Source organism: Simochromis diagramma, unplaced genomic scaffold (genome assembly GCF_900408965.1).
Source record: "Simochromis diagramma unplaced genomic scaffold, fSimDia1.1 OVJJ01000216.1, whole genome shotgun sequence".
Taxonomy (NCBI): Eukaryota; Metazoa; Chordata; class Actinopteri; order Cichliformes; family Cichlidae; genus Simochromis; species Simochromis diagramma.
This window is the reverse complement of record NW_024386883.1, coordinates 19056757-19074965: the sequence shown is the minus strand read 5'-3', so window position 1 is coordinate 19074965 and position 18209 is coordinate 19056757. Positions and strand designations below refer to the sequence as shown.

Sequence of the window (18209 nt, the reverse complement as noted above, 5' to 3'; positions counted from 1 at the left end):
CCTCACGCAGGTGGAATCCGATGGTCTTATTTCTGTGATTTTTATACTGAAATAATGTAACAAGTCACAAATATAAATTGTAATTCACTTAATATATGTGCAAGTTTTAAACTTTTCTAATAGTAACAATAATGATGATGGTGGCTGTTAAGCGTTCTGCGATGCTGTCGTGATTCTGCGCCTCTTTCCTCGCTGCGGTTCGTGCTGTGACCTTCGGCGCCCTCTGTTTGTCTCGTGTTCCTGCAGAAACTGGCGGTGCTGAAGGACGGCTTCCGGCTGGACTCGGGCTCGCAGCAGGAGCTGTGGGGCAGCAGCACCTCGCTTGCAAACTCCGACCTGTCCATCCCGCGGCTCTACTCCGACGCCAGCTCGCAGACTGACATCCCCGCCGAGGTAAGCCCCGAGCCGGAGCGCGTCCAGCGCACGAACTCGTTGATTATGACTGTTCGCCATAATTAATTGTCAAATATAATCCAGTGTACTTATAACTCCACAGCTAGTTTCTTTATTATTTTCTTCTTCTTTGGTGTGTCAAGATGGTCGAACGCTGTTGTTGTGGAACATTAGTGGAAGTGGAATCTCACACTGTCCACAGTTTTCAATGAGTGTTGTCAGTAAAACGTTGAGTTTTAACCTCCATCGTGCTGTTTCGTTTGTTTTCATTCAGTTCATGACCAGCAGCAACAAACTGGCCGAGAAGGTTCGTGTGAGCCTGAAGTACGAGGAGGCCAAGAGAAGGTAACCGTCTGTCTCTCACACTGTCAGCTGATTCAAAGGTAGAGCTTAGATAATGATGAGGCTGGAGGTGGATACTAGAAGGAAACCCCTCAGAATCTCTGAGATGAAAAAGTCTGATCTTCAGCACAAAAATGTGAGAAATAATCAAACTAGCGAGACGTCGCGGTGCATTTAAAGTCTGTTTGCTCCTGATAATCTGCCTGATTCTGGGCTTAAAGGCGATTTTAAAGTGTTACGTTTGTTTACGGCTGGAACGACGATTTCTGTTGAAAAAGCTGAAACAGTTTCCTTCGTTTCCTCTCCCAGGATCGCCACCATCGAGGTGCAGATCGCCAAACTGGACAGCGAGGCGTGGCCGGGGCTGCTGGACCCGGAGCGGGACCGCCTCATCCTCATCAACGAGAAGGAGGAGCTTCTGAAGGAGCTGCAGTACATCAGCCCGCGGCAGCGGCTGCAGCCCAACGACGCAGAGAAGCTGGAGTCCGAGAAGAAGCGGCTGGAGCGAGACCTGCAGGCCGCCAGAGACAACCAGAGCAAGGCGCTGACCGAAAGGTGATTAATGTACGACTGTAATGAGAACGTGTGCTGCAGGGTGAGCGCTGATGCTACAAATCACAGTTCAAAACCCAGAGAAACGTTACTCACACGTGGGAAACGTCGCCCTGACACCGCGGCTTTCATTTTTTCCTGACTTTTAGAACCAGGATTCGGTTCCAGTCGTTAGTGTGAAAACGCACTTTACCAAAACTTTGTTTGTATGTGATGCGTTCAGGGAGCGTCTGGGTTTGCAGGTTATACTCTGCAGGTTGTCAGCGTCCTGCTGTGTGACATTTGTATTTTCTCGCCGTGCTCGGGTAACCGTTCCTCCTCCTGTGGTTTGCTGCAGCAGGACTCGCTGTGAGTGCGGTTCCCTCGGTGTACCTCCTGTAATCTGGAGGCGGTATAAAAAGCACAAAGTCGCAAGCTTCAGTGTGTTATGCAACTCCAGCGGGGAGTGATTTACCTTTGCTCGTCATGCACGGTGCAGCGATGAGGAACCTCGTGCACTTGCAGAGGGTGCGGGGCCGGGAGCCGATCCGCGGTGGCGACCTGTACGAAGAGCCCGATGGTACCGCAGCGCCTCATCAATCACCTGCTGGTTCAGTTCCTGAACGCATCTGCAGAAACTAAAAAGCAGCTGCAGCGTAAAGGAGGTCAGAGGTGATGACAGGTGTGTGTAAACAGCGTCATTATGTCCTTACCAGCTGGTGATGCAGCTGACCTTTACAGACGTCAGCCCTCCCCAAGGAGCATGAAGAATCTCCTCCTCCTCCTCCTCCTCCTCCTCCTCCTCATCATCATCAGTCCCTTGCATCCCTCCTAGCCTCGTAGCACCACTTTCACATTTCCTGAATACCACAGACACCCCCCCCCCCCCCCCCCCTCCTCCTCCTCCAACAGGACTCCTGTTGTTCCTGTTCAGGTCAGACTCTACCTGAGCTCAGACTCTCTTTGTGTCGCGTCTCCTGTTCCTGTAACCTGAGAGGCGACACAAAGAACAAGAACCTCTTTTAGTCCACCTTCTCCCCCTTTACACACACACACACACTCGCACACACACACACACACACACTCACACACACACTCACACACACACACACACACACACACACTCGCGCACACACACACACACAGACTCACACACACAGACTCACACACACAGACTCACTCACACACTCGCGCACACACACACACACAGACTCACACACACACACACACACACACACACACACACACTCACACGCACACACACTCGCACACACACTCGCGCACACACACACACAGACTCACACACACAGACTCACACACACACACTCACACACACACACAGGCACACACACACACACACACACACACACACACACACACACACACACAAACACACATACAGACACACACACAGACACACACACACACTCACACACACACACAAACACACATACACACACTCGCACAAACACACATACACACACACTCGCACACACACACAAACACACATACACACACTCGCACAAACACACATACACACACACTCGCACAAACACACATACACACACACTCACACAGACACACATACACACAGACACTCTCTCTCTCACACTCTCACACACACACACTCGCGCACACACACACACACACACACACTCGCGCACACACACACACACAGACTACACACACACACACACACACACACACACACACACGCACACACAGACACAGACACACACACACACAGACACACAGACACACACACACGCACACACAGACACAGACACACACACACACAGACACACACACACACACACACACACACACACAGACACACCTGCAGGTTCTGGTTTAAAGATTTTGGGCGGTTCAGTCTGAGTGTTGCTCAGGTCTGCCTCCATGTGGACAGCAGGGTTTCTGCAGCTCCTTTAACAGCTCCTGAAATGTCCTTAATGCACATTTACTAATAAAAACTAGTTAAAACTAGTTAAAACTAGTTAAAACTAGTTAGAACTAGCTGACTGCCTTTGGTGGAGAAGCACACACTGTAAATAAAAGATGTCCTAGCTTTATTGTGATAGGACGGTGGCGAGAGGACTGGAGAAAGACCTCGACATGCTGTAAGCGGCCTCGGGGAGGACTTCACCCTGCTGCAGGGGTGGTTAACATGCGGAGAGAAGATGGCGGTGTCTCCATGGTGTCCTGATCCTGATGGCGAGGAGTCAGAGGTTTAAATAAAAATGTGTAAAAGGGAGACGTCTGTTTGCACCGAGGCTGTAGATCTCCTTAACTGCTGCAGCTTGTGTGGCGTTCAGGAGCTGCTGTCGGCATCGATTTTTTTCTGTGCTGCAGAAACTAAACGGCGTCTTTGTGTTTTTGTTGTTTCAGGCTTCGTCTTCACTGCAAGAGGAACAAGCTGGTCAGAGAGCTGGAGGAGAACGTTCGCCTCGCCACCATGCTCCACACGCAGCTCAAGAGGTTCGTGCTTCTCGTTGAGCTCATTAAAGATGATTAACACGTCTTTAAAGTTTACGATTACTCAGAGAATGATGGAAGAATCTGCAGAAGTGAGACTGAAGTTTCCAGTTTTTTTCAAAATAAAGGCTCAAGACAGAATCAGGCATTGAATATGTTAAACCAAATGGGCAGAAATAACAGGAAGTACGTAAAAGTGCGTTAAATAAGGGAACGTAAAACGGACTCTGTGCTCTGTGTCGCTCATTTTAAAACCTTATTTATAAAAAGACATGAAGTAGAAATAAGGATGCAGAAAAATGATGTGGATCAGTGGAGCAGAAGTGTTTTTGTTAAATGTTTGTGTCGTGGTTTGTTTCTCGTTAGTGGGACAGATTTCTCTCGGCTCGCTCTCAGCGGGCGGTCGACAGATGGAAATATTCGACCTTTAGCGGCCGAACGTTTCCCACAGATGAAAGCGTTTGTGTTGTTATTCTGCTCTTTTTAAAATCAGTGCCGTAAGAAGCTCAACACCACAAGTTGAGCGTTGTCGGCTTCTCCGTCTCCTCCCGAGTTTGGTGGATGTAACAGGACAGGAAGTGCGCCGCGTCCGTGTCAACGAGCCGTCACGCTTTAATTAGCTTGAGCTGGAGTCGTTTCAATTATTCAAAGAAAAGAAGCAAAGCAAACAAACGTCAACCAAGACTCTTTAAATATGTTTTTGAAATCATAATGAAGCCGAGCGGCGGTTTAACGTTTGTGACGTAGCGCCGCAGATACGAGAAACGGACTTGTGTTTGTAGATGCAGGTGAACAGACTCGCGCTCCAACGTTGACACGATTGCACCGATCGGCCGACTCACTGTGTCTGTGGTTAACTTCCTCCCTCTTCCTCCTCAGCCTGTCGGCCAGCACCCTCTCCTGTTCGTCCGGCAGCAGTCGAGGCTCTCTGACCTCCAGCCGCGGCTCGCTGGCCACCACCTCCAGCCTTGGCTCCACCTCCTCCCTCAGCTTCACCGACATCTACCTGGAGCAGCCGGAGCTGGCCGACCCGGACTTCCAGAACAAGCTGGACAGCCTCCTGCAGGAGGGCGTCCAGGGAGGGTACCGGCCCTCCAGCTCCATCACCACCATACACGAGCACGAGGTGGTGACCGGCAGCGGCACGAAAGACGCCGGGAGACCCCAGAGCAAGTCGGGAGGCACCGGAGGAGACGCTGGAGGAGGCACAGGGGCTGGCGTGGGGGCGGAGCCTTCCAGGATCCAGGCCCTCAAACTGTCAGAAACCCCGCGCTCAATGAACTCCTTATCCCCGCGCTCGTCTCTCTCCTCGCTGTCTCCGCCGTGCTCGCCCCTGGTCACGGACGCTAGCTTCCTGTCAGGCGAGACGTTCGCGGGCCAGTCGGGGGGCTCCGGGTTGGGCCTCGACCTGGAGCTCCACAGCAGGCTGGCCGAGCTGGAGCTCAGGCTGGACTCTGAGGAGCAGCGTCAGGAGGAGCAGGGAGGTCCGGAGGAGAAGCAGAACCACCACGGCAGGCTGGGCGAGGAGGTCAAAGGTAAACAGGAAGCAGCACGATTACACAGCACGATCTGTCTGATGTTTTTAGTCGTTGTTGATCCCAGTCACTGATTCTGGTTTCGCTTTGAGTCCTGCTGCATCAGCAATCACACGAACTCCTCAGGCTTCAAAAACTGGAAGCACGTCTTCATCTCAGTGAGGACGAACGCTTTTAATCCTCAGTGTTGCTAAGGTGACAGCGAGCCGTCTTTATAACCGCCCGCCATCAGAAACTAGAATGAAAGCTGCGTGTTTGAGTGGAAACGTGACTCTTCATCAGACCTGAGGAGCCTCCCAGCCTCTCAGCCGCTCAGCAGTCAGGTCTGACTTGTAAAACATAGTCAGGAACGAGTCGCTGTGACAGAGGCCGCTCTTGACTTCAGAGAAAAAGCTTTATTAGAAAGCCCGACTCCAGGAATCCTCCTCCTCCTCTCAGTGTGCGTGATGAGGAATCTAATACTGTGTGTGACACCTGACGGCTGCTGGCAGCGATGAGGAGGGTGGAGGTGAAGGTCTGGAGGGTTTAGGGTTGCAGCTGTTCAGTCTGAAGCTCGTTCTCTGCATCAGGAGACGTGATCGCTGTGATCGCTTCATTGCTCCAGTTTAATTTTTCAGGTATAATTTTGACTTTTATTCATTTTAAAACTAAATAATTGAAAAACTTTTTTTCCAGGTAAATCAGTTCAGTCTTTAAAAAAAGACTTTTTATGATATTTCATCTTCTCCTCCTACATCCTCTCAGTACAATCATTTGGTTTTTTCCTGTATTTCTGATACGGCCGACGGATGCAGGATTTTAGGCTGACGTTTGTATTTGGCGACTAAAACATTCGATATGTGGGACATTTCAGGGACATAAAACACAAACATCTTTGCCTGACGTTTGTTAGTGTCGTTATTAACGAGTCCTTTCTGGGTTTAATCCTGTTTTGCTGGATTACTCGTTTGCTCGTTTACGCTGTGCCAGCCTGCAGCAGCAGCAGGGCGCCCTCTACAGGACAAATTATGCAACATCAACACCTGTAACACGGTTCACGCATGTTTCTCCCGTTTCTTCTTCTACTCTTACATTTTTTTTATCGGCTGTTATTGATGCTGACACGATATCGATATCAGCTGATAGCCTGGTGCCGGTGTATTGATCAGTTCTTATTTCTGATCCCTCGTAACGTCATAAATACCGGAGAGAGCAACATTTTCAGGGTTTAGAAGGACACTTCTGAGGGTCTTGTCTTGTGTTTTGGATCAGGCGGGGCCTGTGGACCTAACGCGTTTGTTTTAGGACCGAGTGAGTCGATGAATGTGATGTTTTCACGTTTCACTCCCCTCCCAGGCCCCTTTCTGCACCTGAGCGCTGACCTACCTTTGCTTTTGTTACCGGCTTGTCTCTCTCCTGATCTGCTGTCGGCTCCGACGTCTTTCGTGGCGCTCTTGCCTCCACCTGAGCTCGCAGACGTCCCGCCATGATGTCAGACTGACTGGGACCAGCAACGAGGGCTTTATGGGCAAAAATTCCCCAAATCTCTGCTGGACGTGACCCCTACCACCCTCATCTCCCTCCCCCCATTTACTTCTTTATTTGAGCTTCACTTAAATAGTTAAAATATGAAATACCTCCGCTGCGAGAGACACTTTTAACTTCAGTGACGGTCGGTGTTGTTGAATAATGTGTTTAATAATCAAGAAAACGTCAGACGAGGAGAAAAAGAAAGTTTAATTCAAATAAAAAAAGAAGCTGTTATTTTACATGTTTACGTTTTTTGCAGCTTGTTGCACCTTTGTGTGGTTAATGAGAGAGCGGCAGTGAGAGTCAGGCTCAGGTGAAAGCTGCACCTGGTGTCTGGTTTCCTGCTCTTATCAGGTCGAAGCCACACGAGCCTGAAGTCTTTCTCAGGTCCACATCACATGCAGTCCACAGATTATTGATTATATTAGTTTGAATGTGTTGTTTGCAGTGCTGTGCGGCTCCAGGCCAGGTTTGATTGGTTCCCTTCATTGACCTCAGCTCAGGGATCAGATAGACTCGTGTTCAGGTTTCATCATTTTTCTCTACAGTTTGGACGTTTTAGTTTTGTACTTGCACATAAATAACACGAGCGGGAGTCAAAGACGCCACACGTGGTCGCTGTTTCGGCTTTTCAGCGCTTTATTGAAGGATGATTTTGAACTGTGACTCATGCAAAGCTGATGGAGATTACAAATACACATCAAATTATTTATTTATTTCTCTTCTTTTGGTTTTTTTAGGCTCAGCTTCCGAGCTGCGAGGGACGGGGGCGGGGCCAAAGAAGATTGGGGTGACCTCGGCCGTGTCCGACGAGTCGGTCGCCGGCGACAGTGGCGTGTACGAGCCGTCAGAGCGCAAGTACGAAGGTTTTACATTTGAGGTCGTAGGTTTGTCCTCGTATTGTTACGCTTTTATTTTTCCTGGTCTGGCTCTTTGTTTCAGAAATTTAAAGTTACAGTTTGTTAATAAATGAGTGGCATTGGACGGATTTCCCATAACTGCAGCTGGAGGTTAAAATAACTCTGCGTGCTGTTTCCCGCAGACCCGGCCTCCCCGCTGACCTCCTGCTGAGCTCCTACGAGGACCGCCTGGCGCCCGGCTGCCCTCAGGTGCAGCTCGGCTTCCGTTACGAGGCCAGAGACCGGCGCTTCACCGTCTACGTCATGCAGCTGTCCAACTGCAGCGCCCTCTGTCTGCCGACCGACCAGAAAATGTACGAAGTCTCAGTCTGTGTTTCCTGTCCCTCGAACGTATCTCAGCAGGTTTAATGGCCTCTGCCACGCTGCCGTGTGTTTGAGGCGCTCAACAGAAAAACTCAATACGGTCGTTTTTTTCTTTTCTAGGGGCAGTTTTATGGAATCGGATCTAAAACTAAAATGATTATTTACTGAGATCATAATGAACGTTAGAAAACTAAAATACGTGTAAGTATAGTCCCAGAAAACAGCCAAGCCGCTCCGCCTTTAGCTCCGCCTTTAGCTCCGCCTTTAGGTGATGAAGTAATAAAGTTAATAAAAAAGTAAACAAACTTTTTCTCCAAAGTAAAAAAACTAAACCAGAGGTTGATGCCATGGAGGCTACGTCCATCTTTAGTGTACAGTCTGTAATTTACATCGCGACATCATCGCGTGACCTTTGCCCTTTCCTCCTGCAGGTATGTACGCGTGGCGGTGCTTCCCTGCGTGGAGGCCACTCGCTGCCTCTTCCGAACACGCAGCTCGCCACCTCGAGACGCCGTGGAGTTCAACGAGGTGTTTGGCATGCAGATATCCCACAGTGCACTGCGGCAGAAGACCCTGAGGGTGGACGTGTGCGACACCGGCAAGTCGGGCCACGAAGAGTGTCTGGTTAGTTTCAGTTCATACGTCACTGTAAAAAAAAAAGATAATGTTCACTAATCATCGAGGATCTCACGGTTTGTTTGTTAAAGGTCATCAGCTGTTAATTAATCAGCTGTTAACGAGGTTCTTGTCACACACAGTTTAATACATGCTCACGCTCTCTCTGAATCCCTTCCTCCTCTTCCTCGCTGCAGGCGGGAGCTCAGATCAGCCTCGCTGACGTCAGCTGTTCGGAGGAGAAGTGCACCAAGTGGTACAACCTGCTGAGTCGTGTCTACCTGCCCGAGGTCAGCAGAAGCCCGGCGAGCGGCCCAGAAATGAGCCGTGCTTCGTTTCCTCTCCAGTTTCATTCAAAACGAATTCTTCTCATTTTAGTTCTCAGATGTCCTTTTTTCACATTTAGATGCTTTCAGTGAGTCACAACATGAGTTTAACGTCCCTGTGAGGAAATATTGATCATAATAATAAAGTCGTTTGTGCGCACATGAAGAAGGAAGAGGAAAAGTAACAGTTACAATTTTACACATTTCTGTCATTAAATTGATACATGAGTCAATAAAAAGGTCAAAAAGTCTTTAAAGGTGGAGCTGTGAGTGAGACAGAATAGAATACAATAGAATAGAATAGAATATCCATCACAGAGCTTCAATCTAAATACATAAATCAGATTAAAGGGATAGAAAGTAAGACGCCATGTTGGTTGCTGTAGGAATATAAGAGGAATTCTACTGCTGCACAATCAGTGTGGAAAACTGTTCGGGACATAAATGCTGTGTGTGTTACGAGTGTGACGGGGATGTCGTTGTTGAATCATCTAAAAAATGTTTGAACTGATCGGAGGATTAAAAAGTCCTGATGCAACTGTTTGTGTTTCAGACTCGCGTTTCCAGCGGCGACCGAGCGGGAGGGCCTGAGGATGACGAGTGGTGAGTGTTGAGGATGAAAACCTGAGTGATGCAAACTATGAGCGAGCCTCGTGTTCGGTCTGAGGAAGACGATGGTGGCGTAGCGAGTAAGAACGAGTGTCTGTGGTTGGTCTTCATCAGGCATGGCGAGCCTCTGGAGGCGGACATGTTCGAGGACGACGAAGGGCACGGCGTGGAGGGGGCGGGGCCTCTGAAGGACGAGGATGAGTTTTATCCCGAGAGCAGCCAATGGGAAGCAGAGGAGGAGGAAGATGAGGAGAAGGGGACCAAACCCCCTCCTCCTCCGACGGCGGTGGCGGCAGCCGCCATCACAGAGAAGGTAACGCCATTTATTTCAGCTTAAAGGTCAACGAGCCGCTTTGTGTTGAGAGTTCTTCTTCTCTGATAATTGGGAACGCTGACATTTAAGCAGGGGAAGAAGAAGGATGACTTCCCGTTCCAGTGGACCTTTTTCCAGTTTGTTTTTAAGCAGAAGCAGTTTTAGAACTAACACTGTGACGGCGCCTCGGTCGGTGAGCGTCCTCGTTACCGCTGCGGTTCTCTCCTACAGGTGAACAAGGAGACGAGCATGGACAGCCTGCCGTCGCTGCATCACTGCTCCGTGGTTCGGCCCAAAGAGCGGCGCCCGGACGTCCGCCAGCAGAACCCCTTCATGAGGGGCAACACCATCATCCGCTCCAAGACCTTCTCGCCCGGACCTCAGAGCCAGTACATCTGCAGGGTAAGTGAGACCTACGCAGGATTTGCGCCGATGGTGACGCTGCGACCTCATTAAACGCTCGATTTTGTCCTCGCAGATTAACCGCAGTGACAGCGACAGCTCCACGCTCTCCAAGAAGTCCCCGTTTGTCAGAAACGCCTCCGAGAGACGCAGCATGCGCATGAAGAGGGTAAAGACTCCGCCCCCTCACCTCTGCATCACTGCAGAACCATTATACATTAGCTAGCGTCACGCCTACTTTGTGTGGCGGATGTAGACAAAAGAAAGTAGTTCCTTTGTGAGACTCGTCATTGAAGCTTTGTTGGTATTTGTTGAGTAAGTAACTCTGCTAAAGTAGCTTTGCATGATTCACAGTTCATAATAATCCTAGTTTATCTGATACTGAGCTTCGGTGCAGCACTGTCTGTAATGAGCCATTTTAGCCCCTCCCCCTTCACCTGTGAGCGTGGCTGTTCACGCTGAACCGCGGGACGCTCGGTTCCCGTGTTTCAGCTTCAGTGGTGCGGTTTCTCTCGTCTTTCTGATCCTCCTGCTTCTCGACTTCTTGAAAGTAATACCTTCACATTTGCTGACCGCATTAAGACAATTTGCATTTTGTGAGGCTTTAAACCTCCTAACGACTCCCAGTGAAGCGACTCTTAATATTTAATGACCGTCTGAATGTTTAATGCAGCGCTGACATTTGCCAGTTTCTATTAATTTAAAGTCGAGGCAGCAGCTTCGGCCTCTCGGGGCTCCACGGCAGCAGGTGTTGGTGACAGTATTTGTAAATAGGCCGAGGTGTTATTAAACACTCGGGTGACTTTTAAGCCCCCTCCAGAGATCGAGGACTTTACAGGCTTCATCGCTGATGGCTGCACTTAAACCTGCGCAGACGTAGCAGGACTGTGTGCGTCGAGCTGTGGTCCAGCCCTGGTTAAGTTTAGATCAGCGTCACCCTGATGTTTGGATTCTGTTAGCTTTGGGTTTGTTTTTTTATGCATTTTTCTTTCTTTGCCCTCGGCTCAAACTCAGCCTGTCTGACTGACAGAACCAGGCAGCAGGAGCACTGTGACGTTGTGAGTTTGTGCTGCAGCGGGGAGAAAGTCGATGGTGTTACTGTTGCACTCGTTCAGTTTCTGTCAGATTCTCTGTCACATTTTTAAGAGCTCGTCAGTTCATAGTCGATGATTTTCCAGCAAATTTGTGTTTTGTCCTCGGCACTTAACCCCGCCCCTTCATCCTCTCTCAGCCTCCTGTACCCGTTAAAGGTCTGGACGGGCTGCTGCGGACCTCTCTGGACCTGGAGCTGGACCTGCAGGTGTCCCGGACGCGGCAGGCTCGGCTGGCGCAGGAGCTGCGGGTGCTGCGGGAGCTGAAGACGCAGCTGGAGAAGGCGAGGCAGCAGGGCCAGAAAGAGCTGCCCGCCTGGGTCCAAGAAGACGAACGCTTCCGGCTGCTCCTCAGGCAGGCCGAGAAACAGGTGAACTTACCGCCGAGTGTCCAGGCCTCCCGTGGAGCCTCTGTCCACATGTTACATGGTGAAATCAGTGTCTGTGTCCTCGTTTGCTCTCAATGTGCAGATGAAACAGATGATCCTCCAGAGGGCGCTTTCTTTCTTTTTTTACTGTCACAGTATAGTTGTCCCGCTGGAATAAAACTCGCTGCTTTTGTTCTCTTCAGACTCGAGAGGAGCAGCAGCAGGAGAAGAGGGTGGAGAAAATGATGAAGGCCGCAGCCAAGGACGTCCACAAGATCAGAGGCCAGAGCCGCAAAGAGGTCCCCGAGCTGCAGACCTTCAGGTACGAAAAGCACCGTCACCACCACAGATTCATTCGTGGGGCAGTTTGAAGGTGGCGACCTCATCGCGCACGATGATGATGTCACTGTTCGCTGTGTGTGGTTTCAGAGAGAAGATGGCGTTCTTCACACGAGCGAAGACCTGCATCCCCGACCTGCCGGCCGACGACGTGTAGAGAAGCATTTCAAAGTATTTTCCTTCCGGAGTCGTTCCCTGCTGTTCCCTCACCGACGAAGCAAACGTCTGGCGGTATTATGAAGAATTAAAATAAATAATAATAATAACACTGATAATAATAATAATAATAAGTAGGAAAAAACCTTTGAAACCGTGGAGAGAGTAATTTTAAAGAGCTCAGCATTTCTAATGTGGATAGTCTTTGTTTGTAAATTAGCGATAGCACTGCTGGAGCTTTTGTTTTTTTCCTTTTTTATTCTCGTTTCCACTTTTCTGTTTTTGTTCCTGTTACTAACCGGCTGTTCTTAGACTCGTAGGTGTTTAAAATCATTCCAGCACAGAATCATACAGTCACACATGAGCATACGAAGACTTTTGTACTGAAAATGGCACAAAATCAAAAATGGTACTCAAAGGAAAATTCAGCTGCAGCTTGAAGATATTTAATATTGACCTTCAGATGATGTGGGATTAGTTTGTTTATTATTAGAGTATTTTCTGAGCAGACAAACAGCACAGTGTTTAATTTTTGTATTTGTTTTTAAATGCGGCTCTCCCTACACAACAACAGTGAAACACTAAAACATGTTTGTGCAGACGAATCGCCGCAGTTATAATCCTTAAGATTTTTAATCCAGGTCAGGTTATTTTCTACACAGACGTGAAGTTTCTGCTGGTTAAATGATCAGAACAAAAAACAAGCAGCTGTTTCTTAGAGCAGGGCAGCTACAACTCCCAGGATGCATTTCAACAGGAAGCATCCAGTCAGATTCATTTTAAAGAGACGCTAAAGATTAAGTAAAGATTAAATAACCTCAGATTATATCCCGTCCAATCAGGCAGGAGAAAGTTTTTGGATCATGTCCAATTGTCATTCATGTGCCTGTTTAAACCTTAAACATACCTTTGAGTTTTTTATGGCCCAGTGTGGATTAAATAGGTTTTTACTACGCTGTTAAACTGTAAGGAGGGCGTAGCAAAGTCCAGAGGCCAAAAAGACAACAAATCACATGTTATGGCTCATTTATAAAGAGATTTAATGCACTAAATCTACAGTTTATTGCAAAATGAGGCACTTAAAAGTTGCTTTTTTTATGTTGTGAACATAAGAGCCGGATTTTTAAAGTGACGAAGACCAAAACTGGAGCAAAGAGAGCCAAAATGCAGCATTTGTGTTCAGCTAACGCCGCACTTCTTTAGGTTTCCTGTGTGATGCATATTTATTATTAATCATCCATCACTGAGGAAATTCACCTGTTACAGCAGCACAAGAGTCAGGAAGAAAAAGTGAATTAGACACTAATAAACATAAATACTATACAGGAGTAATTGGTACCATGTACAAATGGTACTGTAAACAGTGAAACGGACTAAAATACACGAGAGGACTGGAAGACGGCAACATTTTGCAACATTCTGTCCAAACACTTTTTTTTTTACTCTTAGTTCTATATGATGTCATACAGAGGGGATTTCCCTAATATGGCCATCTCAGGCTCCACCCAAAGGAAAGCCTTCCTCAAAGGGGAGGGGCTAAAACAGCTTCCTTCACAGAGAGGATTAACTGAGCGGCTGCACTGAGGTCCAGTGTGCCATGAAGAAGGATTTTTTTTGAACTGTTATTAAAGCATAGCTGCTCTCTGTGAGGCGAAGAGTTAAAAATAAGCTGCCACGCTTACTGCCAAACTGACCTGGACTGAAATCTTAAGGATTATCTTCATCTTCAAACACTGGCACAAACTGTAAGTTTTCTGTAAACTGAGCGACGTCGTGCTGACGGCACAGGTGGTCGTAGCACGTCAGCGTGGCCGCACGATAGCAGCTCAGAGGAGACGCGTCGCTCTGAGCGTAATCCGTAATCATCGTCTCTCGTCACACAAACACATCGGTGTAGAAACAGCACTAACTCGCACTAACACTCAGGTAGTCGATCGGGTAGTTTGCACTTTAAGAAAGTTGAGGTAGAAGTTTGAAAAAAGAAAAACTTGATGTGGGTTTTTGGAAAGTTAAACGTCTGGAAACCTTTGCCTCACGCTGGAACGATTTCTGATTGTCGGAACAGGAAGTGATCTCAAACGCATTTCTGATGACTGTGAACTTGTTATTGATCGTATGATTGTTTGACTGGAAGCGACTGAAAAAAAACTGAGTCGTCAGCCAATAGGAAGACGGAAGTCCAGCTTTGCTTCGTAAGCTCCTGCGCTTCTCTCTGATTGGCTGATCAGTTTTTGCAGTTTTAATTTCAGACTTCCTGCCCTCACGTTTCCACCTGTAACTGGATGTTTGTGAAGCATTCAGTTCTATTAGAACCGGACCTTCTGCACTTAAAACTGTTGGATGGTGTTAGTGTGGTGCCCCAGCAAAACTCAGCATGTCGCCTTTTTTTCCTCAGCTGGTTATTTAAACTGTTTTTCTCCTCGTTTCAGTCTGTTTGAAGCTCTGAAACGAGGAGAAAGACACATTCAGTGAACTTATCGATGCATTGAGCAGCTAAAGAGCCTCAGGAGTTGGTAAATGTTAGAAAAACGTCACTCCCAAAGACTCCTGACACGTTCTATATAAACTGATGTTTAATGTAGTGTTTACATAAACAAGCAAACAGAAATCTGGCACAGGAAATTTTTTTACTTTTCAGCATATGGAGGATTGAAGGTGCCAAAATAAACAAAATATGTGACTGAGTGAATAATAAAATGACATTAAATGTTCGAAAAAATAAATACATGTAGGTATTTATTAATTTGTAAAATGTGACATGAGTTAATATTTTTAAATTAATTTTATGCAGAAATACAGGGAAGGTCAGTAAACAGATATTTGTCTTACATTTTATAATTGAATGCCTTGAATGTTGAAGAATTTTGTTGTTTTTTACATTTGTAATTTATTTATTAATTTGCTTGCTGTTCCATTATTATTTTGGCGGTTTTGATCCTCCATACTGGCATGTGTCAGGAAGTCTTCTCCAAAATAACGATTTAAAAGGTGGAAAATTCTTCACATGGAAAACATTTAACATGAATTCTAGATTATTATTACAAAATGTGGGATTATAAACTACCTGCTGAACATGGAGCAGATGATTTATTCAGGTGGTGGAGACCAAAAATGGAGCTAAAAATGAACGCTGGGCCTTGAATGGTCACTAAAGTGCCTGTGACTGCCTGATGTTGTCACTCTGTAGCTGCTGAATGCAGAAATAAGCGGCTGTATATTGAATGTCCGACTTTCCTTCTTGCTGGGCCACCAGGCTGATGGTGTCGGTGCATTTTGTTCTTCGTGTTTCCATTCCCCGTGTAAAGAAGAACGTAGCTGACGAAAACCAAGCTGCTGCTGCTGCTGTCATTCCAGATGTTTCTCTCTTCTTCTTTTTTTTAACTCTGTGTGGAGAAACAGCAGCTCTAGGAAATGATTGAGGTTTTTTTTTATTGTCCATTTTGACCGTTTACCTTCGTCATCTCCACTTCCTGTTGCTGCCCAGTCTCTGTGAGTGTTTTCAGTCCTCATTAAAGCGTCAGATAGTCCCACCACATCCAGGTAGGAGTAGATATATTTTTCTAGAATGTATGTTTAAAAAAGGTAATAAGATTGAAATAACGAGACACGAATGACTTCTGAAAGAGCCTCGGTAGGATGTGAATCTGACACCATCGCCCGACATCAGTGTGAACAGTCAGTGAAAAAGACCAAAACCAAAGATTTAAAAGCTGATCCCCGTCCTCTGACATAAAACGATTCAAACCCCTTCGTCACGAGGTGTTTTTGTAATTTTACCCTCTGCTACGGCACGACAGAAAATCAGACGCTGGAAATAGTGAGCTGCTAGCATGTGGTGCTAAAGCTAAGCTAACACCTGCCAGTCAATACCATCCTGAAACTTCCCTTGGTTTACTCTCAGACTGCTGATGTCACCGTAAAGATGCAGCCAGATTTTTTTTTTTCTTTTTAAGGTACTTGATGTAAATTTCAGGGTTTAAAAAAATACTGTAAATGTTCCAAAATTAACTAAAGACAACATGAAGAAACGGCTGCTTTGACCTGATCTGCACACTGAGCATTTTTTATCATTGAAATAAGGCTCAACTCATTCAGCAAACACTGCCCCCTGGTGGTGAACATTTTAGTTAGTCTGCAGAGGGGAATTACAAAAAGTTACTTTTAATCGTACACTTGCTCATCAGACCACTTCGTGAGCTTTTGCATGTTTTTTTCGCCGTCTGGTGTGTTTTTTTTATGAATCAAAAAAAGCTGGTAACGAGAAATGCGTCGTTGTTCTCAGAGTGCAGATCAGCTGTAGATTCCAGTTTGTGCCGACTGTTCGCACTGAGAACTGAACGAACGTTACGGAGTCGGGCGTGCTGCAGGGCGAGCAGCGGGTTCACTGCAGCTCTGGAGATGTTTTTGTTTAATGTCCAAACGAGCCGCCGTCGGTGGGTGTGTAAGAAGACTTGGAGGAACTTTCATTTTTTTAATATTAGCCGTTTTTTGTTTGTCCTCTGTCTCCTCGAGTAGGTTGGACCTATAGGAATTCAGCGGTTAACCTCTGATTTAAAAAAAGACTCTTTTATTTGAAACATCTGGATGAAGGAATGTAGGTTTTTTTAAAAACAAATGCTGTTAGCCACAAATGATTCTTCTTCATCACGTAGGCAAATCTTTGGTTTTTTTGTGCTTTTATGTTTATTTTATCTGATGAATCTGTTCAAACCCGGTGATGCGTTTGCAGGCGGCTACGAGAAACACACTGCATGTATTTATTGCACTTCTGTGATTTTTTTTTTTTTTTTTTTTTTTTTTTTTGGGGGGGGGGGGGGGGGGTGCTTTTTTTCCTGTTTTGTTTTTTTGTTTTGTTTTTTTCCTTTTTATCGTAAGAGTCCTGAAAAGCTGTGAATTTTATTCTCAGACACTGTACTGTCGACCAGAGTTGTAAATATTTCACCAGCACAAAAAACAAACGATATGTTTTGTAGTTTCACAACATATAAAAAAAAGTTCTTCTCTTCTACTCATGTGTTGTGTGTTTTTCTTTCTGTCCTGACTATTAAAATGCTGGTATCTGAAAACTTGGCATTAAATTGTTGGCTTGCATGTCTAATTAGCTTAATTACTCCTGTGGGACACCACAGGGTTCTGGACTTGGTCCCTTTTCTTTTATTATATGCTGACAATTTTAGGACTACATGCCAGTCATTAACTGGAGAGGAGGAAAAAAAGTGATTTTTTTAAAATACATTGTATTGTTGAGCTGATATGAGCGGAATCACATCATCTACAAAAAAGCAAAGATTTGATCCTGAGACAAAACCAGTCACTCTCCAACCAAAGTAAAAGGTAAAGAGATTCAAGACCAAGATTTTCTTCATGCAAACACACCAGCTTATTGTGCTCATTTTCTGACACCGTATCGATAACAGTGATACATTGATTTAGTAGATAGAAAAAAGTTAAAATGTTTAACAGCTGCAGCTCTTTGTAAGTTGACCTAAAAATCAAACTACGCACACAAACAAGCAGCAGGAGAGAGGATGACATTCCCCTGAGACCATCTATTTGATCTTTTTAACCCTCTCAGGCTCAAATTAAGTTTTTTGTTGCTAATGCACAACCAAGTCCTGCAGTGGTACTTCTGAGTAAAAGAAACTCATAAAATATGTGTGTGGGGTAATCAGGGTTTAACTGTTGCAAATCGGCAACGCCTGCCTCGAGAGGGTTAATATTTTAATATATTCATCAAATTGATTTCATATTGTTTAAATTTATCATTGGTAATACTCCCATGCACATTCAGTGCAACATCACACTGCTGCAAATGCATGTCTGTTAACTGATGACAGTCCAACATCTTATATTCTTCGTATCTTTTGTAAGTCTTATCGTGCCAGTGGTTGTGTTTTTAGTGATACTTACCACATGACACACATAAAAGTCATTTTGGCTAAAACATCCACCGAAATCGCGCCTGGAAGCTCCGATACAGCA

General features: G+C 46.3%; 1 protein-coding gene across 1 annotated transcript in view; it reads left to right on the top strand.

The window, feature by feature from the left end:
- Positions 1-17235, top strand: part of LOC120734014 (protein KIBRA-like) — a 39263-nt gene extending 22028 nt beyond the window's left edge. The window contains exons 7-22 of the mRNA XM_040032558.1: positions 247-393; positions 668-738; positions 1045-1290; positions 3655-3744; positions 4621-5276; positions 7526-7643; positions 7828-7998; positions 8440-8632; positions 8821-8913; positions 9503-9552; positions 9673-9871; positions 10103-10273; positions 10350-10442; positions 11505-11735; positions 11936-12054; positions 12162-17235. Of these exons, the coding sequence (XP_039888492.1) occupies positions 247-393; positions 668-738; positions 1045-1290; positions 3655-3744; positions 4621-5276; positions 7526-7643; positions 7828-7998; positions 8440-8632; positions 8821-8913; positions 9503-9552; positions 9673-9871; positions 10103-10273; positions 10350-10442; positions 11505-11735; positions 11936-12054; positions 12162-12228 (2715 nt within the window). The 3' untranslated portion in view covers positions 12229-17235. The remainder of the gene's footprint in view (positions 1-246; positions 394-667; positions 739-1044; positions 1291-3654; positions 3745-4620; positions 5277-7525; positions 7644-7827; positions 7999-8439; positions 8633-8820; positions 8914-9502; positions 9553-9672; positions 9872-10102; positions 10274-10349; positions 10443-11504; positions 11736-11935; positions 12055-12161) is intronic.
- Positions 17236-18209: the final 974 nt, after the last annotated feature.